The sequence below is a fragment of the Furipterus horrens genome, unplaced genomic scaffold (genome assembly GCF_987537825.1).
Source record: "Furipterus horrens unplaced genomic scaffold, mFurHor1.1.pri manual_scaffold_2, whole genome shotgun sequence".
In the NCBI taxonomy this organism is placed as follows: Eukaryota; Metazoa; Chordata; class Mammalia; order Chiroptera; family Furipteridae; genus Furipterus; species Furipterus horrens.
Genome location: NW_028327172.1, coordinates 20,127,622 through 20,147,722, shown reverse-complemented (window position 1 = coordinate 20,147,722; position 20,101 = coordinate 20,127,622). Strand labels below are relative to the sequence as shown.

The 20,101-nt window shown below is 43.5% G+C and overlaps 1 protein-coding gene across 5 annotated transcripts in view; it reads right to left on the bottom strand.

Annotated features, from left to right (window-relative positions):
• The window catches only part of SLC1A2 (solute carrier family 1 member 2), a 133,176-nt gene that overhangs the window by 25,616 nt on the left and 87,459 nt on the right, over positions 1 to 20,101 (bottom strand). For all 5 annotated transcript variants that reach the window (XM_090262657.1, XM_090262691.1, XM_090262676.1 and 2 more), the window contains exons 3-6: positions 19,317 to 19,469; positions 17,248 to 17,498; positions 12,358 to 12,526; positions 7,166 to 7,292 (exon numbers count right to left, since the gene is read on the bottom strand). In XM_090262657.1, the coding sequence (XP_090118783.1) occupies positions 7,166 to 7,292; positions 12,358 to 12,526; positions 17,248 to 17,498; positions 19,317 to 19,469 (700 nt within the window). The remainder of the gene's footprint in view (positions 1 to 7,165; positions 7,293 to 12,357; positions 12,527 to 17,247; positions 17,499 to 19,316; positions 19,470 to 20,101) is intronic.

Here is a 20,101-nt window from a genome sequence, read left to right as displayed (position 1 = left end):
TTTGGGTCTTTCTTTCTTTCTCTCTCTCTCTCTCTCTCTCTCTCTCTCTCTCTCTCTCTCTCTCTCTCTCTCTCTCTCTCTCTTTCTTTCTTTCTTTTTTTTTTTGTAATGGTGCCCAGAGCAAGCTCTTCCCAGGCTAAAGGAAAGCTGTGTGGAGTAGCTGAGAGTCATATACAAAATTACATAAAACATGGAGCTCATCTAGCCACTTACCAGCTGTTTGACCTTGGTTAGTGACTCATTCCCATTTTACAGTTGTGCAAGTTGAGGCCTCCTCCAACCTCTCGGGGTTGCTGTGAGGATTACATTTTGAACACACTGTATGCACTGTCAATGATCTCTCCCCCGTCCCTGCTAGAACCATTCCTTCTCACACTCCTGACAAAGTAATTCGTGTATGCTCTGTTTTCCTACATACACCTCCGCCTCTCACCACCCATGCTTCACAAGTCCAGTTTGAGTGAATGGGGCTTTCTAAAACATCTCACAGGCTCCTGCCACCCAATTGGGGATGTTTTCACCAACAAAATATTTTCTCAAGAGGAACCTTCTTCTGAGAGAGGCAATTTGTAACTGACACGAATTAGTTAAAACATAAGCATAGCCCTGACTGTTGTGGCTCAGTGGGTTGGGTGTCTTCCCACAAAGCTAAAGGTCACAGGTTGGATTGCCAGTCTGGGCACATGCCTGGGTGGTGGTCTCAGTCCCCGGACAGGTGTGTGCAAGAGGCAGCCGATTGATGTTTCTCTTTCACATGAATGTTTCTCTCTTTCTCCCTCTATTCCCCTCTCTCTAAAACTAAATAAATAAATAAAAGCTTACACAAAACAAAATAAAACAAAACATCAGCATAGCTGCTGCCCTTATCCCTAATGAGCTTCTGCCTGTAGCTGCACTTCTCCTTTCCCAAGGGTGGAGGCTGCCGTGTTTCACGGCTGTTTCCACAGGCCTCAGGGAGTCATGTCCTTAAACCCTTGGCTTTCCTGCCACTTCACATTCTCCTGGGGTGTCTGCAGTCACAACAGCTCATAGATCAGTGGGGCAGTCTCAGGGGCCAGCTCTTCGTTCCTGGGATTGTAAATAATGGAGCAAAACGTACCTTCTCATAAAGCCAACAAGCATTTATCTTCATAAACCAAGAGATTAATTCTTACCAAAGCACCCATCGCCCTTTAAAGATGTCCAGAAAAACACAAATACAAGCTGTTTGGGGTGCCATCCAATTTCCCTGCTCTTCTGGGACAAGCAATTTGTAGAATGGAGAGAAAATGTTTTCGAGGCTCTTGGCCAAGCAAGACTATCTATAGAGTCTCCCTGGAGAACACAGCTGGTCCAGAGCCAAATGCATTAGAGAGAGGTAACAGGTTACCTCGGAGCACTCCGCTTTCTGGGAGAAACATAAGTTCCGACTGTAAATGGAGAGTGTTATTCCAAGGCCAGAAGAAGGTAGAGTGTTAGGGGAAATAAATGTGGCAAGCAGGGCTCCAGCTGACCCAAACACCTTGGTCTCCAGAACTAGAATGAGCATTAATTAGGACAAGGAAGGAGTCTTTGTTCTATGATTTATTTTAGGGCCATTACTTTCCTGCACCTGTTTTCAAAACAAGAGCTTAAGCCTCCACTCAGAAGCTGGAGCTTTCAGTTCCTAGGTTTCCATATGAATGAATTATCTCATTGAAAATGACACTCCATGGAAAAGAAAGGGGCAAAGCAAGCCCGGGGTCCAATGTCACTACTCAAAGCTTCTGAGCTGAAGCAAACAATCAAAACTACAAAAAAAAAAAAAAAAAAAAAAAAAAAAAAAAGAGCATAAAGAGGCTGAGGGCTCCATTGAGTGTTCTGAAGTCAGATGATGCCCAGGAATTGTTGGACCAGTTTTCAAATTAGAAGGAAATGACTATAGCACTAGGGGCAGGGAATGGCGTCCATGCAGCCCTCAGAGTTGTATCTTCAACTCTGAGAACTGTTTTCAAAGCCACTGATTCATCCAGGAATGCCCTGAAGAATTTTTTTCTTATTGTTGCATTATTCATTCTTTCCTCTGCCCACTTTGTGCCTCAGTCCTTGTCATCCTATGGTTCCCACCAAGATGCCCCTCTTAACTTCTGCCCTCTCCTCGACAAATGCAATTTCATTCACAGCACTTGACATACTCAGAACGCAGTCAGTGTCTCTGTGCCTTTGTAGACACCTGCTTCAGAATCACCTGGTCTGCCTGGTAACAATATGGATTCCCTGGGCCCATCACATACCTACCTAGTTAGAATTTCCTAGAGCTGACCTTAGGACATTTATATTTTAAGCAACTTCCCAAGGTAATTCTGATGTGTTTGGAAACCATTGTTTCAAGGAATAAAATCTGATCTGTAACTGATGTAATGCAGATATTACTTGGTCAACTTTGGGAAGCCATTTACTTTAGCCTCAATTTATTCAAGGCCTTTTTGGTCTGAACTCACTAAATTAAGTCAAGACTTTCAGGTACAGGGCAGATAGTGGGCCAGACATTTGGGGTGGAGGTAAGTAGAATTAAATTTTTAGAAGTTTTGGTTTCAGTGAATAAAAACTTTCTCAGTCCTGCCATAAAGCCACTCTGGTTCTTTCCCACACATTTCCAATAGCAATGCTAGTCTGCCAGTTCAGGATATGGATCCCAAAATAACTCAGAATCGAAGGACTATGTCACTAAAGAGTTAAAGATACATTCCAATTACTTCAAGGCATTGTCTGTACTGAGGCTCAGGAAGTAACACAAATTTCCATTTTGCCCAGTTGCTTAAGGGAGGTGTTCTGGCTATCCCAGGAATGACTGTTGCTGAGAGTTAGCATATGTGAATTAAAATATTTCACCAGAGAGAGTAAAAGTTAGTTCATTGAGCCTCTAGGCTGTTAACCTCTCTTCCCCCGACCCCCACATTTCCTCCAACTTCCTTTTGCAAACACATAAAACCTCAACTCTCACAGTGGTCTTTAGGGCCCCGCAGGCTGTCCACCTCTCCACTCCACCCCACCTCCCTGACCCCCCGACCTCTCTTACCAAACAACCATATTCCAACCATTCTGGACCTTCCTTTTGATCCTCAAAAGTATTTCACTTGCTGTTTGTTCCCCCTGGAAAATTCTCCCCCTGGTTCTTCATATATCTGCCTCCCTCTCCTTCTGCAGATCTTCAACCGAAAGTCACTTTCCCAGACAGCCGTCCCTGACAACCCCCCCAACACCCCCCACTCCACCATGAGAGTTCATTCCTTACCTCTACTCCCCATCACTTTCTATCCCACTCCCCTGTCTAGTGACATTGTAGCACCAATTACCATCTAAATTCTTCTTTGCTGCCTTTCACTTTTCCCTCTCTCCTGTCAATAGAATGTAAGCTCTGTGAGGGCAGGAATCTTTCTCTGTCTTATTCACCATTATATCACCAGTGCCTAAAATTGTTATTGGCATTGAAGAGGTGCTCAAGGAATATTTGCAGAGGGAAAGGATGGATGGATGGATGGATGGATGGATAGATGGGTGAATGGTGGTGGTGGTTGAACTGGGAGGGAGAATTGAAAGAGTGAGCAGAGATTTCACTTCTCGCTTTATGTTTCTATCATGGTGAGATTATTAAAAGTTTCATTTTCTGTTGAAGTTTTAAGATTTAAAAAATATTTTTAAAAACTTTGCAAAAAATGAGAAGATGAAAATCACACCAAAATTAAGGGTTTCTGTGTGTGTTTGTGTGTGTGTGTGTGTGTGTGTGTTGAGAATCAGAGAGTCTTGCTGGCTTCTTAAAGAATTCATGAACAGGGAACAGACAGAAACAAAGATTATGGATTGCATTGATGATAGTCATGGTCATCACAATATAACAACAGTAATGCTAGTTCACGTGAAGTGCTTGGACAGGCCCCGGCATGTAGGAAATGCTCCACAACCTGTGGTCGCAATTGCACTTAATTCTCACAGCAACCATTTTACGGATCGGGATGTGGGGTTTCGAGTGTGTCTAACTTGTCTAAAATCCCACAGCCAGCCTCAGCAGCAGCAGCCTGGATCCAACCAGCCACACAGCTCCTGTCGCTTAGGCTGCGCAACACCAGGCAAGTCAACCCGCGCTTAGTTTTCTCATCTGGAAAAGGGGGCTAACAAAAGTACCTCTTTTTGCTAGGTATCATTATAAAAAATAAATGAGTTAATGCATGTAAAGTAGTTGGAATAGTAGTAAGCCTAATTCAGAAATTTGGTGAGTCTTAGTTATGACTTAACAATGGCTACAATAATAGTCATTATCTTCTCAGTAATAAATAAGTGGAGTCCAGGAATCAGAATAGTATTGAGCACAGAGTAAGAATTTATTAACTCTAAGCTATAATTTAATAATTATTATTAGAATAATAGTAACCTCCTCAATGTTATATCTGCTATTATTACTATTGTTACTACCGCATAGAGAAGAATACACAAGAACTCTGATTCTTTAAGCTTTTGAGGGGTTAGCTGAAGAGTGGTTGGCTGGTTTATCCAAAACCTTCCCACACTCTTCATTATCAAATGCTAACGCAGCAGCTAAAGAATGGAATTAATGTGTAGAATTGTCATGTAACACCCTCTTAGATGAGGTAACTAAACAGCTGCCAGAAATCATTTTGTAGGTCTTATTCCTGACTCACAATTGCTCTTCATCTCCTGGGATATGATGCTGTATCTTTAGGAGTTCTGGTTTCAGTGAGTAGGAAACTTCTTCATCCGCACTGCCTTCCATCCCTGGGAGAAGAAGGGCTGCATTTTATCCCATGACTCATCTGATTTCCTAACGATTCCCTTTCTCTGAAGGTCTCAGGGGCAATGACGTTGGTACAGATGAAGGAAGGAGCTTTCATACACTGCCCACATCACTGGCATCATAATACAAAGACATGAACTGCATTTTTAGAGCAAGGATGCTCAATCTGCTAGAAATTCTAGGAAACAAGAGATCTATACTGCTTTATGTATTGCCATTTATTAAACACTTGGTGAAGTCACAATGGATCGAAAAGACTTTTAAAAAATTTTATAGCATCACATTTTGTGTGACTTTAAATTTTTACACAAAAGAAATATTCAAAAAATCTAGCATTGCCTGGGAAATTGAATAATCAGTGTAATAATAATAATAATAATAATAATAATAAAACCCCACAGTATTTCACTAGCATCTTTTCCATGTTTTAAAAGTACAATAAAGCACTGGTCTGAACAAGCCAGGTCTATTAAATATGGTTCATGAAATCACAAAGAACATCATGATATGGGGTCTTTAGCTAGCCCACTCAGTCCAAGCACATCAGTGTGTTTGGGTCAGTGGAGATGAAAAAAAAAGTAAAGAACAGATTTTTGCACCTGTAAGGTGGGTGTAGGGGCTAAGGGGGAAAAATAGAAGAGAGAAAGAAGGTAGAATTTTAGTGGACATCACCACACAGAAGGGGGAGAGGACCAGAAGGAGGTTAGGGATGAAGGTGGGTAGGACTGGGACATGAAAAGATGGGGAATTTGTCACCCAGAATTCCTGTGGCAAATAGAACACAGATGTGGTTCGGTCTGATAATGCTTTTCTTTTTTTCTTCTTGTCAGGCATACAGGACCACCCTGAGGGTCTCAAAGAAACACACGTAAAAAATCTGTCAGATATGCAACAACTAGAAGGTTCCAGTAACAGAAGGATGGCACAGCTTCCTTAGTGAAGGGGTGGATATTCATGATCTCCTGGGCTACCCAAGATTTCAGAACCACAGACCATAAACACACATGACATGAAGTGGAGACAATATTGCTTGAATGATTCAAATAAAAACACTTCCACCTGGCCCTGGCTGGTGTGGCTCAGTTGGTTGTCATATCAGCCTGTAAACAGAAGAATCGCAGGATCGATTCTTGCTCAGGGCACATGTCTGGGTGGCAGGTTTGGTCCCTGGTAGGAGTGCATACGGGAGGCAAGCAATCGATGTTTCTTTCCCTCTTTCTCTATTTCCCTTTCCCTCTAAACATGTCCTCAGGGGAAGACAAAGAACAAACAAACATACCCCCACCCCCACCCACTTACCCATTAAGGATTTTAATATCAGTATGAACTCTGGCTCTCCTTAGCTATGTAATCTTAGGCAAGTTAATTCACCCCTCAGTTGCTTTTTCTGTAAAATGAGAATAATCATTCATCCTTGCAGGGTTGTTGGGATTACATTTGACAGGTACTAAGCAACTCCCATAGCCCTTGATGGGTAAAAGAAAATCAATAAATGATAGTGTTTATTATCATCATCATCGTGTTAAAGAATCAAGATTTAGCGTGTCTGGATCACGGTTTTCTCTTCTGTAAAACTAGAGCGTGGAGCCAGATTTCTAAGAGCACTTACATACAGTTCTAATATATGTCCGTGATTTCACTTTTGCCTGCATGGTCTGAGAACTGCCTCTTTTTCCTTCTGACTCATGAATAACTAGGTCAAAGACACATTGCTTTTGAACACCAGAATACTGGAGCAATGGGTCATGCCATGGGCTTCTTAGTTTCCTGATACTGCTCAGTTTCAATATTACTGACTGGTTTTTCCAGCTTGTCTGTCTGTCTCTCTCTCTCAGTAATTTTGGGGGGGGGGGGCGGGGGTCTGTCCAGGGCAGGGATCAGCAAACTTTTTATGGAAAGGGCCAAATAGTAAATATTTCAGGCTTTGCAGGCTGCACAGTCATGATCAGAACTACTCAACTCTGCTATTTAGCACAATAGCAACCTAAACAATATGTGAATAAATAGGTGTGGCTGTGTTCCAATAAAACCTTATTTATGACACTGAATGTGAATTTCATATAATTTCCATGTGTTATAGAATATTATTACTCTTTTGATTGTTTTTCCCCACAAAATAAATACACAAAAACCATTCTTACCTTGCAGGCCATAAAAAACAAATGACAGATAAAATTTGGCCCACAGGCTAACTTTTCATCCCATTTTCTAGGAAAAGCTCCAAAAATAAAATTAAAAAAAAAAATTTTCATTCCCTTCTCAGAGTCTTTTTCAGAGAGTCCTTTGTTTGGTCCATACCCACCCGCTCTTTCCTGCTGGGAGGGCTCCCATATTTTCTGGGCACCCCATGACCTTCTCAAACCCCCACCACAATGAAGTAAGAACAAGCCCACTTACCACATGATCATGATCACTAACTTCATTACAATCTCATTCAGAATGTTGAAGAAGTCCACCATCAGCTTGGCCTGCTCTCCCATCTTCCCCATGGCGATGCCGAAGGCAATGAAAAACCCTATCAGACCTGTTGGGTGAATCACAGGGCACAGAAGGATGCATTATAAAGCACGTGTTTCTTCTCCCTTGTTCTTTACCACTCCCAATATATGGAGACACATGCTCATGCCTGCTACCCACCCTATCAATGAGGCATCAGGAGACAAGAAGATTAGATATCACACAGAAAATACCATCCTCCTGATAATAATGGCTTTCCTTAACACTTTTCTTGAGCAAGTTGACCTCGCAGTGGTATTAGTTCCTTGAAGAAAATTAATTAATTTTCATTCTAAACTGAAAAGTATTCTCCACTCTCTTCTCCTCATTTATGAAATCATGTATAAGCAGGTTTATTTGTGCATAGATTAATGAAGAATGGCTTGTCGGGGATTAGAGCCAATATGAGATTAGCAGAGACCAAGTAACCAATAAAGTCTCTGCCAGGGTTAGGTCTATATAGGTTTGATGTTATCCCAAATTAATGCATGGCTGGTATGTTTCACTCTAGGAAAATCTAAATGTAAAATTATTTTTCTATGGCTACGTGCCTAATGTGAGGAGGAGGAGGAGGAATGTCAAGAAATCAGACGGAAAACAAAGAGAAGTCCAAAACAGTTGGAAAACCCCAAATGACCCAGTTTGTTTGGATTTAACCTGTTATTTATTAATTTATCATAGTTCTTTTCATGGTCAAAATGGTTAGAATGCTGTTTTTAGATTGTATTTTTTTCAAGATCTTAAAGACTAAATGTAGAGATTTTGTTCCTTCCTAGCCCCTCAGCCCTTCTCCCTTCACTTGATAGCATTTGACTTACATATAAGTCTAGCCCCACCTCAGCCTCCAGGGTCAACCCTAATCATGGGCAGAAGGATTGGAGGAGCTCTGTTGCCGCTCCTGATGTCAGCATAAAAGTATACTGGGGTCTGTACCAAATCCAGCACTCAGCCTTGGGTCTTATTTCTATGTTGGCTTTTTCTTCACTCCCTCTGCCTCAGTTTTTAGCCCTGGGAACCTACCCTGTATTTTAGTTCCTGCAAGACCTGGCTTTTACTCTCCTCACCAATCCTGTGTCTGGCCTGGAGTCTCACTCAGATCACCCTGGAACTGGGTGCACTACATGGCTACAAATGTCCCCATGACTGGCTGGGAATGTCTGAACTTCTGATTGCCAATCACCATGTGCCCCGCGCACCACACTCCTGGACCAGTATTGCCACTCTGGGCACTCCAATTGTGATGACTTTCATGGACTATCAACCAATATTGCCATCCCATTGGCCACAGGACACTGCTGTCCATCTGACTCTTCTCTCTGATATGCAGTATGGGCCAGCCTCTCTCCTCTCCCTCTCTCCTCTGCTTCTTCCACACCTTATCTTGTCCCAGTTGGCAGACCTAATTTCTACTCCTTCCCCCTGATATCCAGTTTCCTATTGTGTCCAGTTATGCCTAAAATCTTGGGCTATATCAGGAAAATTATAGCACTATAACCTGATTCTCTTAGAGGGAATTTTTTTCTCTCTGAACCTCTGATTTTACATTTCCCTAGTTACCAAAATCGCTTACCACCCCACACCAAGCACATATCAATCCAGGTTATTCAGCTGCCTTTCAATGGACTTCTCCATCTTCAGCAAAAAAAAAAAGAATCTAGTACTTGCATCCAGGATTGTTAATCCTCAACATTTAATATTTTTCCTTTTCAGCTCTTGGCCAGAAAGATTGACAAGTGACTTCCAAGGAAGTTATTGGCCATGAAAGTAAAGGCTCAATAAAAATTAGGTCTAGGAGAGAGTGGCCTTGTTCTACAATAATGTATGAAATCAAATCCAGGCTATTCCCAACCCCTTGGAATAGGAGAAGAGTTTGTGAGGTGTATGAAAAGAAATAATCTCAATATTTTGGCCTAGAATAGCTAGTATTACTTGGTTAATTGCATTTGGAAATTTTAAGAGAATATGAGTAGGGTTTCAAGATCCCAAAGAACTGAAATAAAAAAGTTCCCTTGCAGGGCCAGCAGAAACGGGTTGTATCGATGGGTACCAGAGAGAGCTGCTTAAAGGGTGATCTTGCACCATCGATTTAAGCAGTTGGGATTAGAGTAGAACACAGAAGTACTCTTGGGGTCTTCTGGGGGAAAAAGGAATCTTTAAAGACGTGTGTGACCAGAGCCAGGGTTTTATCTTTTTTTATTTTTATTTTTTATTTTTCTGATTTTTCAATTACAGTTGTTCCATTTTCCCCCAATTGCTCCCCCCCTACCCAGCCCACTCATTCTCCCACAATCATATCCCTCCCCATTGTCCATGTCTATGAGTCATTTATACACGTTCCTTGATTAAACCCTTCCCTTACTTATCAGGGTTTTATCTTTACTTATAGCGATGCTTGATCCTTGGGACTTTCCAACGCCAAAAACAAAACACACAAAAAAGTCACCATCTCTGCGTTTGGAAAACCATGGAAAGAACCGTGTTTCAGCTATGATTTGTCAATGGGAAGTTTCTCAATAGTCGAACTTCCCTTGGCTTTCCAGAGCCTCAAACTGCACTTGGAAACCCATATCCAGCTTGTTATTTCCCTCTGGAAACACTGACTCATTCAACTCACTCTGAAACAGTGGTGTTTCATTTGAACAAAGCCCTCTAAGACTTGGTCCTTGGGGTTGAGAGAGTAGTGAGCTGTGTTGAAACTTCCCAGTACAGTCAAAGATTGCATGACTTCCCAGAACCCACCGAGACTCTGCAGACGACCTCGAAAGTCTTCTGAATGATGCACTCTAAAGCCTTGGCCCCATTACTCATGGTTTCAACCTCCTCCAGGGTGTATGGAAGACTGGGGAGTCATTTTGACCACCGGGATTGTGAAAGCAAGGGTAGTTGGGAAGGGTTCCAGGTATCTGGACAGTGGGAGACCAAAGTGACTCAGGGGTAAATGTTGTGGATACTTGTAAACCTTTCTTCTCAGAGAACTCACCTACTCTCTCTGCTCTCCTTCCTCCTTCATCTCACACTGATAGAAACAGTGTTTACTGATTTTCCATTGCCTGGCAACCAAGTCATCTTATCGCTGCACTCACTCCCCACTTACCTAATTTGCTTCCTGCCATGCCAAAAAAAAAAAAAAAAAAAAATGCCTCACTGAAACTTCTGCTTTTCAGTAGCTGGACAATCCTGCCCCTTCTACCTCTTTTGACCATTCATAAAAAGGAGTAAGTTTCCTAAATTTAAAACAAAAAGGATACCTAGTTTAAATGTGAATTTCAGATAAATAATTAATACTTTTTTTAATGTCAGTATGTCCCAGGCAATATTTGGAACATACAAGAAAAATTATTTGTTACTTATCTGAAATTCACATTTAACTGGGAATTCTGTATTTTATCTGACAATCCTACTCGTCGTCGGCAGCCGTTCGTCTCGAGAGACGATGGTGTAGCTTCTTAAGAGTCTATCTGCACCTCCGAGAATGGCTGTGCAGTCCGACTCGGGAGTGACACGGTATCTGTCTCCTCCCGTGTTGAATCGACATCTTGCGATGACGCTGGAGTGTCCTCTCCCGTGAAGCTGAAGCTACAGAGCCTGGGCAGGGTAATACGGAGGGTCTGCTGTTGCCCATGCAGCAGACCCCCCCTCTCTTCGCAGCTGAAGGGTCCAAGGGAAAGACGGAGTCGATACAGCTTGGGTTCAGGTGCGCCGCAGGAGTTGCCGGTGTTGACTACAACATCAAACCGCCTTAGGGACTCCGGCTCCGGATTTTCTGTCGGGGTTTACTCCCTTAGCCTTTCCCCTGAAGAGGTATGCCGCAAGGCAGCGGAGGTTTTTTGGTGTCAGAGTTTTCCTTCTCTGATGTACCCTGACTGGAAGATCGAACCAGCGACACTTAGCTCGCAGGCCGACGCTCCATCCACTGAGCTAAACCAGCCAGGGCATGACAATCCTACTAAGGAGACAGTATTTAATCTCCTGGATGGCAAAATGGAAGGGCCACTGAACGCATCTATTTCTAAGCAACTCTCACTAAAATACTGAGAAATCTTGCTAGCATGGGTCAACATACTTCCCCATGTTCCCCAGTCTATGGCCATATGTCCCTCTTTCTTGTCTTGGGGACACCATTCCAATAGAGGACAGGGTTTAGGGTGAGAAGTAGACCCAGGGGGTGGGTGGGGAGTCAACTGAGCAAACTGGAGTCACTCATATTATGTGTGGGGGGTGGGGTCTCCACCCTCTGCGGAGGGTGTTTCCTTATTGAATTCCTCAACTCACCTTTAATAATGCTAGTAGTTCCCATGAATAAAGCACATGGCATGTATAATTGTATTGTACATGCACAATTGCATTTAATTTTCATAGCCATCTACAACGAAAATGCCAATCCATCCCCACTTCACCAATGAAACTCGAGAGGTGAGGCAACTGTCCATGGTCAGATAACCAGTGAGTGGTCCATAAGGGGCCCAAGCCCAGTCTGACCACCTTTATAGCCAAAGAATCCTGAAGATGTCATGCTAAAGCTCCAGGCTAGGGGAAAACCCTCATTAGAAGTCCAGAAAGTTAAACAAGATAATCTTCTGTTGATAAGCTTCTTTGCACACCAGCACATTATCCTCCTGATAGCACTGCATTTGTTTATAGACTGAGAACTGGGGATTGGGGGGGGGGGGGCATCCCCCACAACTAGCACAGTCCTGGTATACAAGAGCAACTAAAAAAATGCTTCAGAAATGAAATGAAAGAATTGGATGTATCACTTCATGAAATGAAGAGTGAGAGAAAGTGACTTGCCAACGCTACACAGAAAGCCAGGGAACGTGCCCAGTGAATGTTCATCCTGTCTCTTTTCCCATACCTGACCTTTTGCTGTCATGCTAATCATGCTATTGTTTCTGCCCATCTCCCTCTCCCTCAGTCCCTCAAACTGGTCCCCAGAGAGCTTCCTGCTCCCCCTAGAGGACAGCAGAGCCATTGGTTTCCCAAGGAAGGAGTGAGGGACATGAAGTGCTGAAAAGCAGGAGAGGCTGGCCATTGTCTTGGTGACAAGGAGGCAAGGGAGCCTCCCCCAAGGAGCTGAATACCAGGTTGCCTACCTAAGACATTCATGCCATCCTTGAACTCCAGGCCCTTCTTGAGGACAACCTTTGTTTCCTCAGGTGCCTCCGTCGCAGCCTCGGCCAACAGGGAGACCACAGAGTTGGTGATATTGCCCTCCTCTTCTGGCTGAGGCGCCACCAGAACTTTCTTCGTCACTGTTTGAATCTAATGTAGTGAAAGAAACACATAAAGATGAGGCTTGGCCCAAATGGTTACCAAAATCCTGGCTGCTTACTTATTTTAAAGTTCCTAGTCATGTTAAAAAATAATTAAGAAATGCCAAAACCAGATTATGAAAACTGGGGAATGGTTTATGTCTGTGTTTAACAAAGTGAGGTTATGACTGTCCTCATCGCATGATAATTACAGGATGTAGAACACTCATGTAGAACACATTACAGACAGAACAATTTGGTAATGGGACACAAGCTTCGAGCTGGGGGATGGATGTCTGCTCCTTTAGTCCCACGATTGTAGCTCTGTGCCTCAGGACAATATCAAACATCCAACATGGATGTTCTTCATAATTGTGAGGCCCAAGCTGAATGGCCTGCCTGGCCACTCATGATAGAACCTGGTCAAGAAGAAGAGGACATGGGTCAGAACTCATGACCCGCCTCTTCAGCTCCTTCCTGCCTGGTTCCTGCAGGACAAAGTCTTCACAGACCAACTCATGTGGGTCCTTTCAGGGCCAGGCTCTGCTGCAATCTCCATTTGGGTGCCAGATGTGCCAGCTGCCAGTAGCCACCACGGCAAGGGTGTTGGATTGTATTTCAGACCCAAATGTAAGCTGGGAAGACACCTGCTTCTCTGAATAGTGATGCCAAGCCTTGCTCAATGTTCTCCAAGCATCTCTGTGCAAATGGCCTCCCAAGAACCTCTCATACTATTCCTCGACATCTATGGCAGCCGTCCTATTTTTAAAGGTGCCAGGCACCCTGCATGTAGAGTGCTGTGAAAACTCACATCTGAGCCCAAGAAACACTTCCTCCAGGGGCATTAAAATAGAACGCATACAGAATCCTAGAATGTCAGTACTGGCACAGAGTAGGCAACAGATGGCTGAACCCTCAATAGATACGGGGAAAAAAACCAAAACATGGAGAGCTCAAGTGACTTCTCAGATGTCATACTGGCAGAGCTGGGACTTCAGCTCAGATGGCGTGACCTCCACTGAGTTCTTTGCACCACATGTGCTGCATGATAAAATCTATGGGCCCAATCCTACTGCAGCTGGGCCCAAGGGTAGGCAATGCTGAACCTGACCATTTATCTGAAATGTCAAAGAACAAAGCACAGTGTGCTCTGAGGTGAGGCAGGGTATGCTCTATTCTAGCCTGGCCACATGCTCCTGTGCAGGGAGGAAGAGCATGTGAGGTGGGAAATGGGCAGGCATGGGCCCCTTGGTCTGGGCAACGCTGGCATGAAGGGAGAATTCAGGAGTGATCATAAAGGAAGATTCCCTGAACAACAGAGCCATGCTCCCAGGAGCAAAGAGGGGACCAGAAGTGCCTGTAGACCTATCCTGGGAATACTAAAGAAACCAAAGCTTCAGAAGTTCAAAGTTGAAATGGCCAAAGGCCTAAATAAATGGTTTCCAGGATCAGGTTGCAGGCCAGGTGCTCCACATTTGACACCTATTACTTCTTAGTCAAGAGTAGTCCCTCAGGCTCATGGGGCTAAGTAACTAACCCCAGGCTTGACAGCTAATAGATGCTGAAGCAGGCTTCAGAATGAGTGATGTTTGACTCTCAAATCCAGCTTTCAGGTAGCACAGAGCAGTGGCTTAAGTTAAACATAGGGAGAGAAGGATATTGAAGCACAGGCCTGGATCTCTACCTGGGCTCTCAATTCAGCCTGTTCAGGTTGGACAACCCCATCGGGGTGCCAGCTTCAGTCTACCCGAGTCCAAGTCACCATGGTCTCTCACCTTAAAACCGCAAAAGCCTGCTCAGCGATCTTCCTACCTCTCCTCCTGTCTCCCTACAATCACTAGGTAAGTACAGCTACCTAGAGCTCTGTTTCTATCCATAGATGCCAGATCGTTGCTTTTTTAAAACAGAAAAACAGTCATGTCTCTGCCTGAAACTCACTTAGAATAAGAACCCAACTCTGACCGCAGCCCCCCAGGCCCTCCCTGAGCTGGATTTTGCTTCCTGCACTCACTCTACCCCCTCCATTCCCCACACGCTGGCCTCCCTTCTTGTCTCTGAACACATTAAATATCTTCCAGCCTCTGCACATCTGTGCCCCTGCTGAGCAGGCCATTCCTCCCAAGTTGGCACCTGGCTCATTCTGATCCCTCAATACCTCAGCTCAGATGACTCCCCTAGTTACTGCCTAGCCCACCATCCTGCCTCCAGTCCTCAGAGCACACATCTTAATTTCTAAGTGTCTTGTGTGTTTACCTGATATTCTTTCTGAGCTGGGGCCCCCTCACCCAATGTAAGTAAGCTCCACAGAGCAGGGACTCCAACTTTCTCATTCCCTTGGCCTTCTGAATGCAGCAGAGAGGGTGGCACCCAGGAGGTACTCACAGTATCTGCTGAACAAGCAGATACAGACCACTGAATTCTGTGGAAGGAAAAGCCTGCTGTGGTCCCTATCATTGGGCGTGGCTGAATGTGCTCAGGCCACACCTTACAGCCATTGATCTCTTGGAAACCTCGCCTTGGTTCCCAGTCAGCCTTACGCAGCAAGAAGGAGGCCTCCCTGTTCTCAGAGACACAGGTCCTGGGACCTTGTGTGAGACAGACGCTGCTCCGGGGAAAACGCACTTTTTTCTTTACGTTTCTGTGTCTAAATGGTCATTGAAGCCCACTCCACCCAGAGAGGCAATTTGAAATCACTTTGAGCTTTACCCGTGGACAGGAAGGCACCTCTCCTGCACCCTTTCTCTCTGTAATGTAATGTCACCCTATAAGGGTTCCCTTTCTCCTAACCCTCTTCAAGGCCCTCCTAAGCCATGGCAGTGTGGCTAGTTTAAGATCCCCCTCCTCTGGGCTGCCTGAAGTCTGGCTTAAGGAATCTGTACCCTCCGTCACCCCTGAGCTAAAAGATTCCACACAATTTGTTCTCTGTCCTAACCCAAAGGGAATGTGACTCTGGTTTTAGCTGGGGGGCTAAGGGCTCATTACTCCTGTGAATTTTGCTAGTGGAGGAGGAAGTCAGGATGGGCCTGGGACAGGAAATGCCACAGTCCTCTATTCTAGCGTCATACAGTGCCCCCCTTGTCACACAGCCATGTGCAGAGAATTCCCATTGGCCAGAGAGGTCACCGAGTGTAAGCGTGGTAGAAACCACAAAAAGTCACCCCAACAGCTCTGAGCACCTGCCTGCTTTATGCACTGACCTCCTGTGTGAAGCACGGTCTCGACCAGAACTGGGAGGAGATCCCAATCTGTCCTTCCCCTGTCCCTCTCATGCTGCCTTCACCCACACTCTTCTATCAGCTTAGCGACAGTTCCAGAATGCTCTTTCCAAGAATAAGAATAGACTTGGCACCCAACTGTTTCAAAGCAAGCAAAGTCATCTTCTAAGCAGGCTGGTTGAGGGGCGAGCACATTATACAAGGCGAGGGCCAGTAAGCACCCCCTTCCTTAGCCTGTTTCCATCCACTCCCCATCCAGCTGCCCCTGCCTGGAAAGGCTGCTGTTCATACAGCTCCTTGCTACAGGTGGCTCCAAAGTGGAACTGGGAATCGGGGAACTAATCCCAACCCAGATTAATCTGGGCTCAGCAGTGGTTGGCAATTGCATTTTGGGGACAACTGGGAATACAGACTTTTCCTCTAAGTGACCTATTTTCTAATATCATTCTTCCATGGAAATGTCTGAAGGAAGTTTCTTGGTTCTAATTTAGTTCCCACTTGAGCTAATGGGAACTGAGGTGTATTCTAACCTGAACTGGCCTTAGGGCCAGACAACAGGCTGGCGAGTGGGGCCCAGGCAGCTTATCTCAGTGGTTCCACTCAGCAGAATCATCTGTTTTAAAGAATCACAAGGTTTTAAGGAATCACAAGTTTTTAAAGAGATATGCTTATATGCAGTTGGTAGGAGTATTCACTGCTGCAAACTTTTGTGGAGCCATTTTGCAACACCTAGAAAATTCAAAATATCAAACTCCTTGGCAGGACATTTTAGCTTCTAGGAAGTCATCCTTTATAAACACTATGAAACCATAAAGAAAGAAAGAAAGCGAGAGAGAATGCTAAAACACTCTTAAATGAAAAAGCAAGGTATAACACGGTACATAAATGCAATAACACTTGGGTGGAATTTTTTTAAAAAATTATACACGCATGCATTTTACACACACACACAAGCAAAATTCTCACCATGAGTAGCTCTTGGGAAGGGAAGTGAAGACTTGGATTTTTACTTTACATACATACATCTATACTATTTAAACGTTTCACAATCCTCGTGTGTTATTTCCACAATTTAAAAAATACCCAATTCCCAGGCCCACCCTGATGATTTTGATTTTGTAGAGCATGTGTTATTTTTAAACACACCACATGTGGTTTGGCTATACTGCCAAGTTGAGAACCACTGGGAACTCTAGAAAGTTGTGGGCAAGGGTGATAAAAATGTGCCCTTGGACAACAGAGACAGGAACAAAAAAAGAAAGTCAAAAAAAGGGAAAAAAACCTAGAAGTTTATTGTGAGCTAAAAAATAAAAAGGATGGGGGAAGAGGGTAAAAATAAATCCACACGAATCCAAGCCCCAAACCCAGCCCCAGATCACCTCATACACCCCTAGAGAGGGGGAATTAAACATTAAGAAAATCGCTTCCCAGAGCTGGTTCATTGAAATAGACTCTAAGTTAGCAACTGGGTAACTTGGCAGCTTGGACAGGTGAGAACATCAGAACTTTGGGTTACCTGTTGAAAACAGGCTTGGACAAGGTTTTCCGGGAAGAGATTTCGAATAAGGTCCAGAAAGGCATCCAGGCTGGACACTTCATCATTCTTCTTACCAGGACCCAGCTGCTTCTTAAGTTTGGGGTTCCCTGGGTGGATTGCCAAGACCAAGATGACCCCCAGGACTGCGGCGATGATGGTGGTGGACATGTAATACACCATGGCTCTTGTGCCTAGGCGCCCACTGGCTTTGGCATCCAGGCCTGACAACCCTGAATTGAAAAGAAATCCCGAAGAATTAATTCTGTGTTGTTTCTGTTGATTACCCATCTCTGCATACCTGTGAGGAGCCTTCCTAGTATGCAAATGCATTAACGCTTAATTAAACCTCTTTGTACCAAATATCTGGTCAACCCCACAGTTTGCAATTCTATTTTTTAAAGGACAATTTTGAGATTGTGCAAAACTGAGGGGAGCTGGAGATCTCCGATCCAGAGTTTATAAACTAGTTGGTGACTACTTTTTGTCAGTCTGCAATAGTGAGTTGAAATAAAGTTGAATAAATTCAATTTTTAATTTTGAGATTATGTCCTTCCCACTTATTTGGTGTCAAAACACCCTTTTATGAAGTGGTGGTGCTGGTGTATGCTAGTTTTTCACTTGTTTTCTCTGTTGTTATTGCTTTTAATGTCCTCATTTGGGAAAATGAAAAGCTGGTATCCCCACATCAAGTCTCAAAACTTTTGAATATATTACTGGTTGTTGAAATTGAGTCTGGAAGAGTGATGTAGCATAGCCCTCTCACATTCTTGATGTTGTATAGGAATTAAAGAACACATGCTTAATACAGGACCCCAAAAGGATGGGTGCTTCATTTATACTATGGGGGGTTGTGTGATTGTTGGAGGGAATTCCAAGCAAGTCACAAAAATTCCAGCCTTCATGGGTTTTTTCTTTCCAGTTGCCTCTTCAGTTTTTCTACTTCCTGGTTTCAGTTCCTGCTTTTACTAGGCAGAGAGATTGTACCTGTTTTTGGCATGGGGAAGTCCTTGATGTTAACTTTTCTGAATTAAGCTGACCCATATATGATATGACCCACTTATTACAACTTCAAGTCTAGTTCAGGCCAATGGAAGCTAGGCGTCCTTACCAGGTTGGCCAGTGTACAATCTGTTAAGCAGGCATGGAGAAAACTTCCTCTGGTTTGGAAAGGAATGTCTAAGGTGAAAGCACACCTTCACTCAATCTGCAGTTGAACAAAATGATAAAGACTTTCCGGACCCTGAGTCCCAGCCTTTCTAGTCACTGGGTTCACTGATCAAAGCTAGAGACTGTGGAACAATCTGCCTCAGCATGTGAATCTCTTGGAATGACCAGAGCCTTGCTTCCTTCATAAAGTGGGCAGTACCAAAGGACAACTTTCACAGGGTCGCCCAAAGGGCCAGCACCTAAACATAGACCAAGGCCTAGCATCTCCCCTTAACTCAGTGCTTAGTCTCTAAACTACAACAATGTATATGCTCTTCCAGTAATATCATTTGGTAAGGAGGAAAATACCAGTATAAGCCCATGGAGGGAAAATATTCTTTCATATAAAACAATTTTTTTAGTCAAAACAAGAGACCATAATATATTATACATACGGCTAATTATCTTCTAAAAATAGTCAAAGAGTTTTCCTATCTAGAATTTCATTTATTTTAATATGTACTTCCCTCCACACCCAATTAAAAGAAAATTTTCTTTTCTAGTTATTACCTTTTTCAATTTCTGAACAAACTATAATTTAGAAAATGAGAAAAATATACATTAAAAATTAGAATCACTACAGATTCCATCATTTTTAACAAAGGCTACTCCCTTTTTATCTTTAGTTGCTGGACAGGCAGATGGTCTAATCAATAGATGGCAAACTTCTTTAGGGTTCATTGTCTCCCTTTTAGAGACAGGACAACAAAGGCTCTAAAGTAAAATGACACAGATGATCATATTCATTCCTTCAACTAAACTGAGATTCAATGGTCAACCCAACAGCTGGAGCAGGAGTATGGCCCACTCTGGCCAGGCACCAGAGAGATAGGTGGACTTACCTGTGATTAAACTGGAGATGATTAGAGGAAGAATGAGCATTTTTAGCATCCTCATAAGTATATCTCCTGGGAAGGCTATTAGCATAACCACGTCAGGGTGGATAGGAGAGGCAAAGCGAAGAAGCCCTCCACATACTGCCCCCAGGATGACACCTATAAATAAGGAAGGGGGGGAAATCTGAATTTATTTTATTTTTTACCCTAGTCAAATGAATATAGCTCTGAGATCTTATTTCGGTGACATTGACCTTTCCCTTTATTCTCTATTATCAGATGATGAATAACATGGAACAGAAATAACACTAGATAAGTGAAGCTGGTATTGATGACTAGTAAGAGAATATTTTGTACCTCCAGCTATTCTACAAGACAGCTCTGGGAGAGTCAAGGACGGTCTTCTCAAGGCTTTATGGGAAGTATGTCACAGCAATGGGACTCCAAGTTTTTTGAGGCTATCTTCCACATATAGAGTCAGAGATTTGCCAGTAGGAATAATCCAAGTGCCAGATACTGCTTCTCTTCTCAGCCTAGGCTGGGCCACATGGCACAGTGTTTAGTGTATTACTTCCCCTTTTAATTGAGTACCTGATAAAAGGAACATTTGGTTGACTAAACTAATGTGAGTTTCCTTTTTTTCCTCTGTTTCCTTTAACTTCCAATAATTTCTCTGTGGTTTGCCCTCAAGAAGTTTTGTCCTTCACTTCTATAGCCTCTTATATAATCTTTAGACTTGCTGATCTCATGGGAGAGCAAGGAAAATCTCTATAAAACGATATCATTTGGGA